General features: G+C 41.2%; 2 protein-coding genes across 4 annotated transcripts in view; one reads left to right on the forward strand and one right to left on the reverse strand.

Moving 5' to 3' along the window:
* Positions 1-7,522, reverse strand: part of zdhhc8b (zDHHC palmitoyltransferase 8b) — a 53,811-nt gene extending 46,289 nt beyond the window's left edge. Inside the window, exon 1 of the mRNA XM_077522099.1 lies at positions 7,147-7,522. Coding sequence (XP_077378225.1) covers positions 7,147-7,250 — 104 coding nt within the window. The 5' untranslated portion in view covers positions 7,251-7,522. The remainder of the gene's footprint in view (positions 1-7,146) is intronic.
* Positions 7,523-8,637: 1,115 nt separating this feature from the next.
* pgam5 (PGAM family member 5, serine/threonine protein phosphatase, mitochondrial) lies at positions 8,638-14,483 on the forward strand. Of its 3 annotated transcripts, none has more exons than XM_077522103.1 (6): positions 8,638-9,161; positions 10,316-10,488; positions 12,032-12,157; positions 12,274-12,362; positions 12,828-13,027; positions 13,739-13,888. In XM_077522103.1, exons 1-5 carry the CDS (start codon positions 8,932-8,934, stop codon positions 13,008-13,010), a joined length of 801 nt encoding a protein of 266 aa, XP_077378229.1. In that variant the 5' UTR covers positions 8,638-8,931; the 3' UTR covers positions 13,011-13,027; positions 13,739-13,888. The 3 variants fall into 3 exon arrangements, with proteins under 3 accessions (XP_077378229.1, XP_077378227.1, XP_077378228.1); XM_077522101.1 differs by having other exon boundaries at positions 8,641-9,161; positions 12,828-12,961; positions 13,739-14,483; XM_077522102.1 differs by having other exon boundaries at positions 8,641-9,161; positions 12,831-12,961; positions 13,739-14,483.
* The last annotated feature ends 25 nt before the right edge of the window (positions 14,484-14,508 follow it).

Consider the following 14,508-nt stretch of genomic DNA (forward strand, 5'->3'; position numbering starts at 1 on the left):
GCATTGGCAGATAAGCACCCTGAATCTTATCACAAAGTGGGCTAAATTATGCAAGGCACACTAGACCCACAGGCATCTATCAGAAGAGTGTTAACATGCCATAGTAAGAAGGTGTTAACATTTAGATTTTCGCATGCCACAGGTTCTAGAGCAGAACCAAAACCAGAATCATGATGCTTGGGAACTGACATGATGTGAAAAATTTCTTACGTGCTTTTGTGCACCAGAGCGTTTAACTCAACTCTGTGGAGGAACACAAAGTGATGTTGGAAGACACAAATCAAAGGAAGCGAAGGATACGCGGGTTCAGAGTGGAAAATGAGTGCAGAGCCGTGTAATACAGATCAATAAATCAGGTTGTTGGATATTCATGATTCCCTGCATGATATTAAGTCAGGGGGAAAACCTATCATGCTCATGGCGTACTGTAAAAAAAATGGCGATTAGGTCTGCTGCATTATTAATCTGAAAAGATGGAGACCAGTCAAAAACTAGGCAAAGTGAAAAGTCTACCAGGTTACAATTAGGATGACCAGACATTAGATTTATTCCAGATATGTCCAGAAAAAAAAAAAAAAAAGTCTGTATGCTATGCACCACACTATGACTTGTGTTTCTGTTTACATCTTTCATTGGCTGGCATATCAGTCACTTTTTATACAATCATAAGGTGGGCTACATTCCAGCAGTGATTCAATTTAGCATCAGTCATTGGCCGTCCCTCAGTCAAGTTGCATGTCATTATCTGAGCCAGCAAGAAACACCAGGTTAAATTTTGAGGGTTTTGAGAGAGAGAGAGAGAGAGAGAGAGAGAGAGAGAGAGAGAGAGAGAGAGGAGAGAGAGAGAGAGAGAGAGAGAGAGAGAGAGGAGAGAGAGAGAGAGAGAGAGAGAGAGAGAGAGAGAGAGAGAGAGAGAGAGAGATCAATGATGATAAGATGTTGAATCGGTAGGACTGCCAAATAAACAATTCTGAGCTCTCTTGAAAGAAAAAAAGAAAAAGCTCCATATCCACTATTTCTCCACAAAAACTTCATAAAATATTTAACAAGGCTTTAATTACCGTATATTCATAAATATGCAGGTTAAGTGCAATATAAATAAGATTCAGGTTGAACTTCACCACAAACTTAAAGGCAATTAAGTTCGATCAGCAGTATCTATTAGGGATAGACCGATAATTGGCCGGGACGATGCCGATATTTGTCAAAATTCCAAATATCGGCATCGGCCATTTTTTGGAATCTGAAGGCCGATAAAGCTCACTGAGCAGGGAATACTTGCGAACGTAGCGAATTTGGGGTTTTCATCAGGATTTGTAAGATGTTCGCAGTCAGTTATTATTTGTCATAAACACATTTGGAACATATTCACACCATTTTTCACCGCGAAAATCTTTTTGAAACGTTTTTACGAACCCTAGAAAAAACCCCAAATGAGCTACATTCGCATGAATTTGTTACTCAGTGAGAAATTATATATAGTTTAAAAGAATCCCCCCATTTTACTGCAAATTAATATCGGCTTGAAATATCGGTTATCGGCCTACTTGACTACAAATAATCTGTATCGTATCGGCCTTGAAAAAAACATATCGGTCTATCACTAGTATCTATACTTATTCCCACTTCAAACTATCCACTTCAAAATGTGTCATTGCCCCTTTGATCAGTCTATATCTATTTTCCATCTAAAAATGTCTTCTTGCCCTCGACGCCTTGGGAGGCCTCCAGCCGGGAGTGTTGGGCTGCATAACCACAACTACCTACTGCCAGTCTCACGGTGCAAAAAGAGTGTGAGGGGAAGCAGGGCGGAGGCGGACCATAGCGGGAGAGGCTGGAACAGCCTAAAATGATTCCCACATGTTGACCAAGAAGACACTTTCCAGGTGGCCCCGGTCGATTCAACTTGCTGGGGAGGAAAAGTACCTCGCCGGACTTTCCCGCACTTTTCGCCCACGCGCACCAACTCCACATGGATCTACTTTGCGTGTCTCATTGCAATATTTGGAGAAGGCACCAAGAGAGGATTCCAGAAACAAAGAATCGAGTTGAATTAGGAAACAAAAATGATTGTAAATGACGGAGGGATTCGAGGTTGGCCCTTCCTCACTACAAACTTAATAACATTATTGGTCCCTCGTGAATACAGCATGACATCATCCTGCTCATCTAGTACAAAGAGCCGAGAAATAAACAGTAAGGCAATAATAATATTAGGACTCTGGCTTTTTTCCATATGCATTTCGGTGACCTTTGTCGGAATTATGACTCACGGGTAGAAAGCGCTTCACACCCACATCCCCGAGACGCAACAGAGACAACATTGTCTTTGGTGTGTTGGATGTCATCGTTGCAGCCCATTCAGAAATCACTTCAAATTCATCAATGTCACATTAACATGTTGCCTCTTTAATATTTGGAGTCATTGCTCAAATAAAAACGATGTTTTCATCTTGCGACGCCGAGGAAAAGCAATCGCATTAATTGTTTAAAAAATGACCACGGTCGAAGTGACCTTCAGCCGAAATCACGTCTTGCTTACAACTGTGATTAATGAGGATGACTCACTGAATCTTGATAGACGGACCACAGAAACATACACCATCAAAAGAAACGCTATGTCAGTTGTCAGCAGGCCCACTAGCTGCTGATGGATGAGGACCAGAGGAAATTACATTGTTATCTAATCGGGAAAAGATGAAGCCCAACAACAGCAGGTTGCATCATCAGTAATCACTCACTCTTCTTGAGCAACCAGAAGACTGCACCATACAGCTTGTTGGTAGAAAGCGGGAGGCGCAATAGCATAAATTAGAGGACAATTATAGGACACTGCATAAGCAACAAGTCCGTATGGTTTTCCTACTTTATGCGAGTCTTATGTCAAAGCGCTCATTATGTGTTCATGAGCTTAACAGTAAAAGCTAATAAAATTTACGACACACCTTCTCTCACATGTTTTTCAAATGCCATACAGCAACATTTTAAAATGGATGATCAAATCTGACAGAGGAGTCAAATTCTCAAACAAACGTTTTGTTTTTTTTAACTTCCAGCCAAATACTGACAGCTCAACGGTCACTGACATCACATAGGAGGAAGTAAACAGCTATAATGGACATTAATAATACTTCCATTCAAAGTCAGGCCTTTTTAATTACCGGCTTGTTTACTCAACCTCCTGACGTAAAGATGACAGCAAGTCAGTATTTAACACAAACATGACGCCGATTAGACTCAATGAACAAACTCATGTCCTAAGATACCATCAATTAATACTGCAAAGGCTCTGAGATTGTAGTGTGAGGAGGAGGGAAAAAGCCCTCATACACTTCATATCAACGTGTAACAGACATGGTTTAAAAAGGAACATAAGTAACACACAAACGAGGCCGGGCGAACGCGTCAGCTGCGTGACGTCACTCCCGCGGCAATTTGAAAGCACGCACTGATTATTATTTTTTTTTTCCCACTCACTCATTCACACATGTAAGCTTCTGTGAGTGAATGAGTGAAAAAAATAATAATAATCCGTGCGTGACGGTTAGCGCGGTGCAAAGGCGACGCAAACCTTGAGTGAATAGGCCCCATAGTATTTTAGATATTTCATGTTGATCAGCCCTCAACAACAAAGGGTTTGAACAATCCCAAAATAAGCACCTGTGATTTTTTTATTCCCCCCCAGTGCGACGGCCTGTCGTGCATAAATATTACCATTAAAGGATGGCACCAAACTATTTTACAGCATGCGGCTCGCCAGTTGCCCTTTCCTGTTCTACAGTGAGCAGTAACTCTGGTGCAATTTTTATTTTTTTTAACTGCTCAGGATCATTAAAAAGAGGCTAGGCTCTCCGACTATTAAACAGCAAAGAGCCAAAGAAGTGTTTCTAAAACCTTTTACAGCTGTTTCAACTAAAGAAACCCCATAAATAATTTCACATCTACCAATGAAAAAGTAAGTGGCGCACTGCTAAGAAGAGGAAGAACGTTACAAAAAGATCAATATGAATGAAGTGGTGGCAACAATGTTTATTCTACACATTTCTGCCACCATGCCGGACATACCTAAAGATTTAAAACTTAACAAGAGGCAAACAATGCTTTCTGTAGGATATGAATGAAGTGTGACTGAATGGATGTACTATGAAAAGGAGGAAACAGATGTGGAAGCTGAAGATTAGATTCCTGTCAGGCCTGCTCATACAAAGCTTTGCTTGACTGGTACTGCATGCCAACGCTCACTACGGCTCTCATTATTCACAAACAGAGTGCAAGAAGTGCTGAACAAAGGCTATTTCTAGATTCCCATTCATCTAACCATGTGTGCCCTTAAGTGTGGCCTATTAGACTTGCAAAAAAAAAAGTATAACAGAATTTCTATTTCCAGATCATAACTCACTAAGCAGACTTTCAAAGTGTAACAATAAATAACAAATTTAGTACGTTTTCTACTATGCAACACAATCTTGTTATACAGTAGATGCAGATAAAGCCTGGATAGTATTATTATCTCAACTAATCCACGACTAAGAGCTTAATTCATCAACAGTTCCCCCCCAGACTTTTTTTTTTTTTGTCATGCTGTGGCATTATAAATAAGTCTGCCTTAATGTGTTGTAATTTTAATCTCAGTCAGGGGCCAACAGTAACACGAGCTGTTAGAAAAGCCAAAAGCAGTTAACGTCATAGACAGTATGGATGTGCAAAACATGGCCTCAGTTCTAGGGCTGGGTATCGATTCAGATTTCCAAAATCAATTCGATTCGATTCAGAATGGCCCGATTCGATTCATTATTTGAAGGAAAAACACTCCCGAAGTCGATGCTAACTTCCTGTTAGCATTTGTTAACTTCCTGTTTGAGCTAGGCTAGCGATGTTTTAAAAACGAAATGTATTTTGTATTTAAATATAGAGCGGATGTAATTCTTAAAATTGTGTATTTAGTTTTAGACTTAACTCCAAGTGAGGGGTCATTAAACATCTTGAAGGACGCCTCGTGAGAACAGAATAACATACGCTACACACTTGCTAGTTGCTAATGCTATGCAAGCAAAATGGTACATTCAGGGTACTTTCATAGTGTCGGAAACTTCGACTTTCTTTGATAACGTTTTAAGTGGAAAATAATCAGCCTTTAGCTCAATTGTCCGATTGTTTTGGCCGATGTTTGAAGGCTAATAATCGGCCGATTATAATCGGCGGCGTATTAATCGGCCGGGCCCTATTTGGCACATTAATTTACATGGTAAAAAAAACTATTAAAAGTATCGATTCATGGTTTCATGAATCGATATTGGGCTATGGAAAGGAATATCGATTCAATATCGATATAGCGATATTTTAGACCCAGCCCTACTCAGTTCTCACTGAAAGTTGACCAAATGACACCAGGAAGTCTGCTGGCACTTTAAGATTTTTTTTTTTAAGTCTGTCTGCATATTTGCTTATTGTCCCATATGCATCATATTTACTTACTTACTTACTTATTTACTTTTAGACATTAAATAATGAACTGTAGCTTGTAATGTGAAAGCTAAACTTATTAAAGACAAGGCTAGTCTGAGACCAACGTAAATGTGTGTTTGACAATAGTGGGACATGGCCTAGTTTGGATGTGTAGTGCTCCCCAGGGTGTTCCATTATGCTCAAATCAATCCTCTCGGACTTGAACTGCGAAATGAAGGAGCAACCGAGTAAAGTCTTAATCCTCACCCTTGAACCATCTGCTGTGGGATGAACCCTTGTGAACACTTTACAGTAAGTGCGCTCCGCAATTCTGATACTGGCATAAAATGGCCCGCTAAAGAATTGTTGAGCACACATAATATTCCCTTATTTTCTATTCAAATGGGCAAAATCACAGCACAGTCGGCCCACATGAGCTTGCAAATGAGGCCATTTTGTCTATGCAAAGGCAGCGCACCACTTGGACTTTTAAAGCTGCAGTCCAAACTACCTGCACAAGCCACAAACGCCATATGCTTGCCTCGGACTCAAGCATTGACCTTACGACTGCAAAACCAGCGGGGGTGCTGCAGATCAAACTGTGTTCAGTTGTTCCGCCATCCAACAAACAACACAGTAAACAGTTGAGTTGCCGAAGTTCATAAACAAGGACACATAGCAGCCATTATTCAAGAACATCCGACTAGAGAATTGTGAATATTCTATTTGCTGGAATCCAGAGGGCAAATGCAGCTGCAAATCATCTTCTAGTGCATACAATTGACAGGAAGAAATCACATTTCACTTTTTTTTGGATAAGACTGGATAATGTTTCTTTAATGTTTTGAGTCTGGATGTCTTCATTGGGTTTACTGGTGGAACATATACTATAACCAAAACATGATATGTACACTTGCATCATACTGACAGATGGATCGAATATCCATCCATCCATTCTCTGTACCATTTACACTGTATCTGTATCTAGAGTTGGTCCGATAATGCAAACACACATCACTATACAGTAAATATACAAAACACTGCAAATTACCACAATAAAAAATAATAATAAATAACTCTGACTTGGTGTGCTGATGCTGTGTGCAAGGATCTCAGATACTGCATGGCAATGATGCTGAGAGGTTAGAATTTTCAATGCAGTCTTGTCCATCCTTGATATACACTGACTCAAAAACAGCACAAGTTTGAATGACTAAAACCTCAGTCCAAAGGCAGTCAACCCATTCATTATATCTTAACATTGGCTGGTGGTGTGAGGAGGTATATTATGACTCTTCAAACACTGCCAGTGACTATGGTAACCATTCTAAATATGAAGCTGTAACGTGGTGGCCTGTTGAGCCAATCCAACCATTTGAATTCAAGATAAAATAAAGCAGTTCTTCCCCCACACAATTAAAAGTGAGTTTGTGAGGCCTAGCTGGAGCAGTGGAACATGGAACTCATGTATGACGGCTGCTCTCTCCAAACTTCTTTCACATACAGTATAAAGTCTGAATGGCCACTGATCAGGCTTTTGCAAAACCGCCCTCGAAAGCGCAATGCAATGCGCCACTGTGACAAGAAACACTCCATTGAATTATTTCCGCCCTAGTGATTGAAATCCACGCGTGCAAACCTCAACAGACACATTGCATAGACGGAAAGGGGGAAAAAAAAAAAACGCGATGTGCAACTTACGTGAAAACGAAAAATAAAGTAGTCGATCCCACAAGGAGAGTGGCTGCTGTGGACACCGGGATGTATTTGGTGGGTTTAAATCTCTTTCCGGCGCTGGTGGGCATTCTGTAATTTCCACATTCCTTAATTGTTTATCCCGGGTGCAATAGCATGTGGAGAAAAATTGGTCCAGTGTCGCCTTTCTGGTGCTATTGGAGGTACAGTGAGTCCAGTCTTTTGCTAGCGTTGAAGCTGCATCGATCCTTGGAGGCAGGAACAGCTCAGAGACTGAAAACCTGGAAATCCCACCCTTCCAATCCAGCCCACTGGTGAGGTCACTGGACCGCTAGAAAAGGTGGAGCCTACACGCAAGCGTCTTCATGAACCAGGCGGGCGACGCTGCCTGCATTCCAGGAGAGAAACAGAGAAACATTGTATGTTTTAGGCAAACTATTCCAAAGTCAATTCAGAAGCCAATATCATTTTACAATGAACGGATGAGTTAGTTCCATTGTCTCGTCTTAAACAGGACAGATTAAGAAATTCCTGCAATGTTTTCCTCGCTTCGTCTAGGTCGTCGATGTTTCGTTTGATTTTAACAGGAAATAAATGACAGTAATGTATTTATTCCTAAATGGATACATAAATCTAAATAATTCTCAGACGTTGGCTGTGGTTTCCACCAGAATTGATGTAAATGGTTTTGATGAGAGTGCCACCAAGTGGTCATTTAATATACTAATTGTGTGAACGCTGAATGCATTTTTCCACCGAAAATCGATACTTTTCTTACACTTGCCATATTTTGGGTGAAAGTAATACTCGTTGAAATAACCAAATATATTCCATCCTTCCACATTTCACAACAGTTAATTTAATCCATTCATACTTAAATCTATTTTGCTCATTTGGGACGTACAATTTTTCCACATTCCCTAAATTATCAGGTTTTTTTTTTAATTCCACATTTTTTCATGACAAAGTCAACATAAACGACTATTTTAGACATTCTCCTCCACCTTTCATACTGTTCAGATCATTCGGCACATCTTGGTGACGTCACGACGCCTAATTCCATCACGCCCTTCCAGATGTAATAATCCATTCAAACCATATACTGTACGGCAAGTCTCACATTCGACATTTCAACAATTCCACAGAATTTCAGTGTAGCTTTTCAGTTGTGTCAGCTGAAACTCATTTTGGTCGCAGGCCACATATATGGTTCCCCCAAAGGGCCGTTCTAAATGTATAATCACGTTATATAATGCACATTGCACAACAATTTGATGAATAACTAATTTTAAACTCCAAAATCAAGGATATTTAAAAGACTTTTGGTAACAGAAACATGCTTGAAAATTTGCAATTTTCATCCAAATTTGAAATATTTCGAAATTATTTGCTTCGGCGGACCATATTATGTAATTTGCGTGTATTTATAATATTACAAATTATGTGGAGGCCTTGAGACTGGCACTGTAGCCTACTTTGTTATAAACCAGTGGGTAGGAAGACAAATCTGTGTGACCCAGATCGGTTGCCGTACTGCGTAAAAGCAACCTGCTAAAGATTAGCTTTTGGAGCATGCGCCTGCCATATTTTTTTAGTTTCTGTGGCACGACTGTCTTGTGCGTGATATCGACGTGTTGGGTGTCCTTTTGACATTTACCCCAATTGCTAATCTAATGTGACTATAAAATCTCTTTTTTTTGTCGTAGGGGAACGTTGGACGCCGTTAACGAGACACCGGTTTCATTTGAGCTAATTTGCTAGCACGCGATAGCAGCTCGAGAAGCTAACAAGATGTCTTACAGGAAAACTCTCAAGCTGATTTGTGGTTTCGCCGGAGGTTCTGCCGCCCTCGTAATGGCGGCTGCCGCTGCCGACTCTCGCGGATGTTTCGGAGAGAGAAGGACCGAGGCAGGCGGTCGCTGGTCCAAACTTTCCGTGCTCCAAGCTGCGCAGCCGGCGTGGACGGCGGCGAGCATCACGCCAGCCCCGACGGGACACGCGTGGGACGTTAACTGGGACAAGTAAGATCGTGTCCTACTGTCCTTGTATGCTTCTCGACTAGTTAGCCATTTTGTCGTGGTCAATGAATGTGTAGTGAAAACACGAGGTGTCAGAAAGGTTCTATCACGTGTCAGAAAACCTTAGTCACAAACTTCTCATGCGTCTTGGAAAGTAGTGAACAAATTCAAATGTCACTGGAAGATCAAATGTGCCCAAGTTGCTTTGCACGATACAGAAAAATAATTTTGTGTTTTTCGAAATGAGACAAATTCACGTGTTGTGTTGTGCGATATCTTTTATAGGGCTGGGCGATATGGCCAAAAAATAAAATCTCGATTTTTGCAGCCATCCAGGACGATTACGATTTGAATCGATTTTAATCTAATAAATCAACAAACGTTTATTTAAAGGTTTTATTTATTCAAAAATAATTCCTGTGCAAAATGTTAAGACACCAGTAACGTGTACTGATTCTGATTCAGCTTTAACATAAACTTAACATTCATATTAAATGCCACAATTAACTAGTTGGTAGCTATTGTAAACATGTCTTGTAAACCACCCATCCAGCATTCTGCCACTTGTGCAAAGGTGCAACACATAAAAGCATTCAGATGTAACAGAACATAAGAACAACAGTTTTTAATAATCCAGAAGACAAAACTCGATTTCATGATTTAGCAAATTTTCAACGATTCGATTTTTTTAAAATGACGATGTATCGAATTAATTCGATTTATTGCCCAGCCCTAATACAGTATAAGCAAATGAGCACATTACAACACAGATGGACACGTGTTTACAAAATTCAAGTGCAAGTTTGTGTTCTGTTTTTGTAAACCCAGTTAGTAGTGGGTGAAGCCCGTGATTCTCAACTTCTCGGTCAGAACCCAAAAGTGAATTTCGGGGAGTAAAAATGTACAGGTCCTCCTCATTTGACAGTTTTAGTGTTTCTTAATAAGGTGTGCTCTGAAAGGCAAACATGCTAAAATGCGTAGTTACTAGTTGAGTTTAAAAATATGATACACTGTACATTTATATATTTTAAGGCTATTACTCATCCTTTTTCTTCTGTAAAACTGCGGCTCTCGTGTACCAACATTTAAATGGCTGATTTTAGTGAACCTTCTGTGACAAAGCCACTTGTGATCCAAAGTCCACCACTGTTTTGCAGGAGAGAGCCTTCGGCGCTGTCCAATGGTAAGAAGAAGGAGAGTGCGACCGAAGATCCCAGCTCAGAGCAGGAAAACGGCAAACCTAAAGCCACACGCAACATCCTCCTCATCAGGCATTCGCAGTACAACCTGAGCGGGAGCAGCGACAAAGAGCGCATCCTCACTCCCTTGGGTCAGCATCTTGTCTTTTGGGATCAAAATGTATCATTTCTCCACAAGAACCAAGATTACTATCCCTGATCCTGAAAACTGAGGCGCCACTGTGTTGCCAGCCCTAGAAAATAGTGGTTAAATTTGAGGTGTTAAGTTTTTTTCCGTTTTCTTTTACAAGGTTCCAAATCTATGGCGGCCTCCCTAATCACTGACCTCAACAGGAACAAAACATGCACAGCCTATTGAGACCGAAATATAAAAAACATTTATATATATATATATATATATATATATATATATATAAAGCAATAAAAAGTTAATATTTTGTCAATAATTAATTTGATATTTTCATTATTTTTCACGTACAATTAGTACCTTTAAAAACACATTTTGCAACTTGCTGTCGACTGAAAATGACATCACAAGGGCTCAGGTAACCAAACACAGCTCACCTGTTTTCTAAATTTGGTCATGTGACATTCAGAAGCTGAGCTGTGATTGGTTACTTGAGCCTTTGTGATGTAATTTTCAGTTGAAGGCAAGTTGCAAAATGTGTTTTTAGAGGTACTAATTGTACGTGAAAAATAATGAAAATATCACATTTATTATAGGCGAAATATTAATGTTTGACTGCCAAAAATGGTTAAATAAGTAAAGTATCCCTTTAAAGTTGCATTTGTTGAATACCAATTGAGCAGCAAAATCCACACGTTTTTAATCTTGCCCAGGCGGCGGCCATTTTGCCACTTACTATCGAGTGAAAATAATGCTGCATTCGAGGATGGTCGGACTTCGGGGTTTTCCCAGTTCCGACCTGAAAGCGTTTGAGGCGAAAGAAAGTAAACAACCAAAATGGTGGATAGTGATAAATTTTTTTATTTTTTTATTTTGGTCCTCAAAACTCATTTTGACCTCCAGCAAACTTGCCTTTTCGCAATTTTGCTTCATTTATTGTTTTTATCGTATTTCATTAGCATTTCATACAGTTAAATATTTCACCGTATAATTTCACGCAGTTATCGTCACGTAGCCTACGTTGTGTGGCGTGTCGAATATTTCTGAATGAAGAAAACTATCTAGTTTTATACTCAAATAAATTGTTATACCAGTCACGGTCTGTGTTTCACTTCTCAAGTGGGATTTCCAAGATAATTCAAGGGGACGTTCACGAACACACTTCCTGGTTTGAACTTTGAAAAGTCCGACTTCCGACCGTCCTCGAATGCAGCATACATGTAACAGCACAAGTTGCTCGGAGCTCAGGTAACGACCAATCAAGGCTCACCTGATTTCAGAGTTTGATCACCTGACATGGAGAAGCCGAGTCGTGATTGGTCGTTACCTGCACCCTGAGCAACTGTGATGTCATTTTCGGTTGATAGCGAGTGGCAAAATGGCCGCCCCGAGCTAAGTAAAGACACGCTGATACAGTATCAGCTTCTGAGGCAAATCTTGATTTAAAAAAAAACAAAAAAACAAACGGTTCTTCTTGTGCAGTTAGTCACAACAATATCTCGTCTGCCGCTTTTCTTTTCCAATGACCATCGCATGCGTCTCCTCAGGTCGAGAGCAGGCCGAGTTGACAGGTCATCGTCTGTCAGCGTTGGGATTGAAATATGACGTCCTGGTCCATTCCAGCATGACCAGAGCCACGGAGACGGCACACATCCTCAGCAAGCACCTTCCGGGTACTCTCGTGGAGACGCGTCATGCAGCTTTCCACACATGCTCGCAACCAGCACAGGTTGCCTTTTGGCGAACGGGATGTTTTTCTTCTCATGCACCCGGTGTCTCCTGGGTTTAGGCGTCGAGCTGCTGAGCTGCGACTTGCTCCGAGAGGGCGCGCCCATCGAGCCGGTTCCGCCCGTCACGCATTGGAAGCCCGACGCTGTGGTGAGAGAAGCGTCCGTCTGCTCCTCCATGTTGGCATTTCTGCTGCCTGTATATTTGAACACGTCATATCAAGTGCTTGTTAAGGCTCCAAGCCGAAGTGGGCAAAACCATCGGAGGAATCGCAGGAAAGGAGAGTGCGGTTCCGAAATGACAATGTTTGATGTCTTGCTTCGGGTCATTTTATTGAATGGATGGCTGGTTTAAGAATTAAGCGGAACCTCCGTAGTTCAGTTCCATAACAATTGCTTGATTTTGAAGTTGTGCTAATTTTGGAGCAACATTTGATCTGTTCTGGCTCCAGGCTGCCTTCTACAGGCACTCTATTTGTTTGTGACCTTTTAACATTCCTAAATGTTAAGATTTATCAGAAGACACAACACTGTACTATAACAACCAAGCAGATCGGATAAAGAACCCTCGCGCCATACGTCGGGGTGGCTTTCAACCTCCCCTGCCGTCCTCCAGCAGTACCACGAAGACGGCGCGCGGATCGAGGCAGCCTTCCGCCGCTACATCCACCGGGCGGACCCGAAGCAGAAGGAGGACAGCTACGAGATCATCGTCTGTCATGCCAACGTCATCCGCTATTTTGTCTGCAGGTTTGTGACGTCTGCCGAGCTCGTCCAGTGGGGCCGTGCGGCTTGCTGAGCCGTTAACGTTTGAATGTACGAGCATTACAGTTAAAAATCACATTCGTAGTTGTTGTTCTGTCTAAGTTAATATGTTTTTCAACGTAGGCGCACACTTACGCTTTTTTTGTACTGCGGTCGTTGTCTTTCAATATGTTAGCTTACTAGTTGTTAGCATTGCTAATCTCTTTCAAAATGGTTCCTGACCACAGAACAAAATGTGAAGTCAGTATCAAAATACCTTAGTATTTATTTATTTATTTTTTTAACCCGGGTTGTCCTCTATCTGTATGCTAGTTAGTTAGCATATTGACTTTTTGCATGTTAGCTTTTGAGGCGGGGTGAAACGAAAAATCCACACACACAAGTTGCTGTTGTGTTAAATGTTAGCCTATTATCATTTTATCAATTCTGGTTGGAAATGGTAGCTACACATTACACAACTACAGGGAAAATGTAAACTCCTCACATATGTAGATGACTCAGCACTTTCTCCACTCAGGTTACCATCAAAGTTCAATAACTATGTGTTGTCATCCTGAAATTTCACCCAAAAGCCGAATAGTCCTTTTCGTCAGTAGCATATGATCTATATAGTTTAGCAATTTGGTGACAGATTTTTAGATACAGTTCAATTGTACCTAATATAATAGCTATAAGTGAGTGTCCTGGTGTATATACAGTTTGTGTTTTTACAGATTCAATCTGTTTTTGTTTGTTGGTAAAGACGTCATCCTCTCGTCTCAGGGCGCTGCAGTTTCCACCCGAGGGCTGGCTACGCATGGGATTGAACAACGGCAGCATCACGTGGCTCACCATTCGCCCCAGCGGTCGGGTGGCCCTCCGAACATTGGGGGACACGGGATTCATGCCCGCCGACAAACTAACCCGAACCTGATTGACCCAACACGGTGCACTTCCGGGACCGGAAGTCGCGACGACGGGCTGCTGCTCCACGGGGGTCAAAGCTCAGTTTTCTCCCTTAAGTGTCTTCTGATGTTCAAAGTGTTTGTTGTTAAACTGCCACCAGATGTGATTTTGGCACTGTGGTGGGTGGGAATGTTGCCAATTGCGTTCACGCCAGACAACAGCGACGGAATGTAATCGATGGTTTTTATACGGGAGCAGTTCCAAACCAAAAACTTTTGTAGCGGTGGAATCAAATCGGGTAGTTTATTTCCATGGAATCAGAGCAAACAATAGACTAAACAGTTCAACTTTCTTGCTGTTTAAAAAAAAATAGAAATAAGGCACAAGGATCCACATGAATAATTATTCAAGTTAATGTGGTACGATGAAGCTCAAACACTCCAAAGTTGTACACAAAAATTTGAGTCGTCTTCGTTTGTGGTGTTAGCGAATCACACGAGCCGACAAAGTGCACATCAGACCGTGCTGATGATGTTGTACTCTTATATTTGTACAGTTGTGAGCTGATGCGGCGCACCTTGTTCTTTTAATAAAGATGACTGGAAAAGTGCTTCACTAGAAACCCGTTTGCAATTTCTCGTGTGCAA

This window comes from Festucalex cinctus, chromosome 5 (genome assembly GCF_051991245.1).
Source record: "Festucalex cinctus isolate MCC-2025b chromosome 5, RoL_Fcin_1.0, whole genome shotgun sequence".
Taxonomy (NCBI): domain Eukaryota; kingdom Metazoa; phylum Chordata; class Actinopteri; order Syngnathiformes; family Syngnathidae; genus Festucalex; species Festucalex cinctus.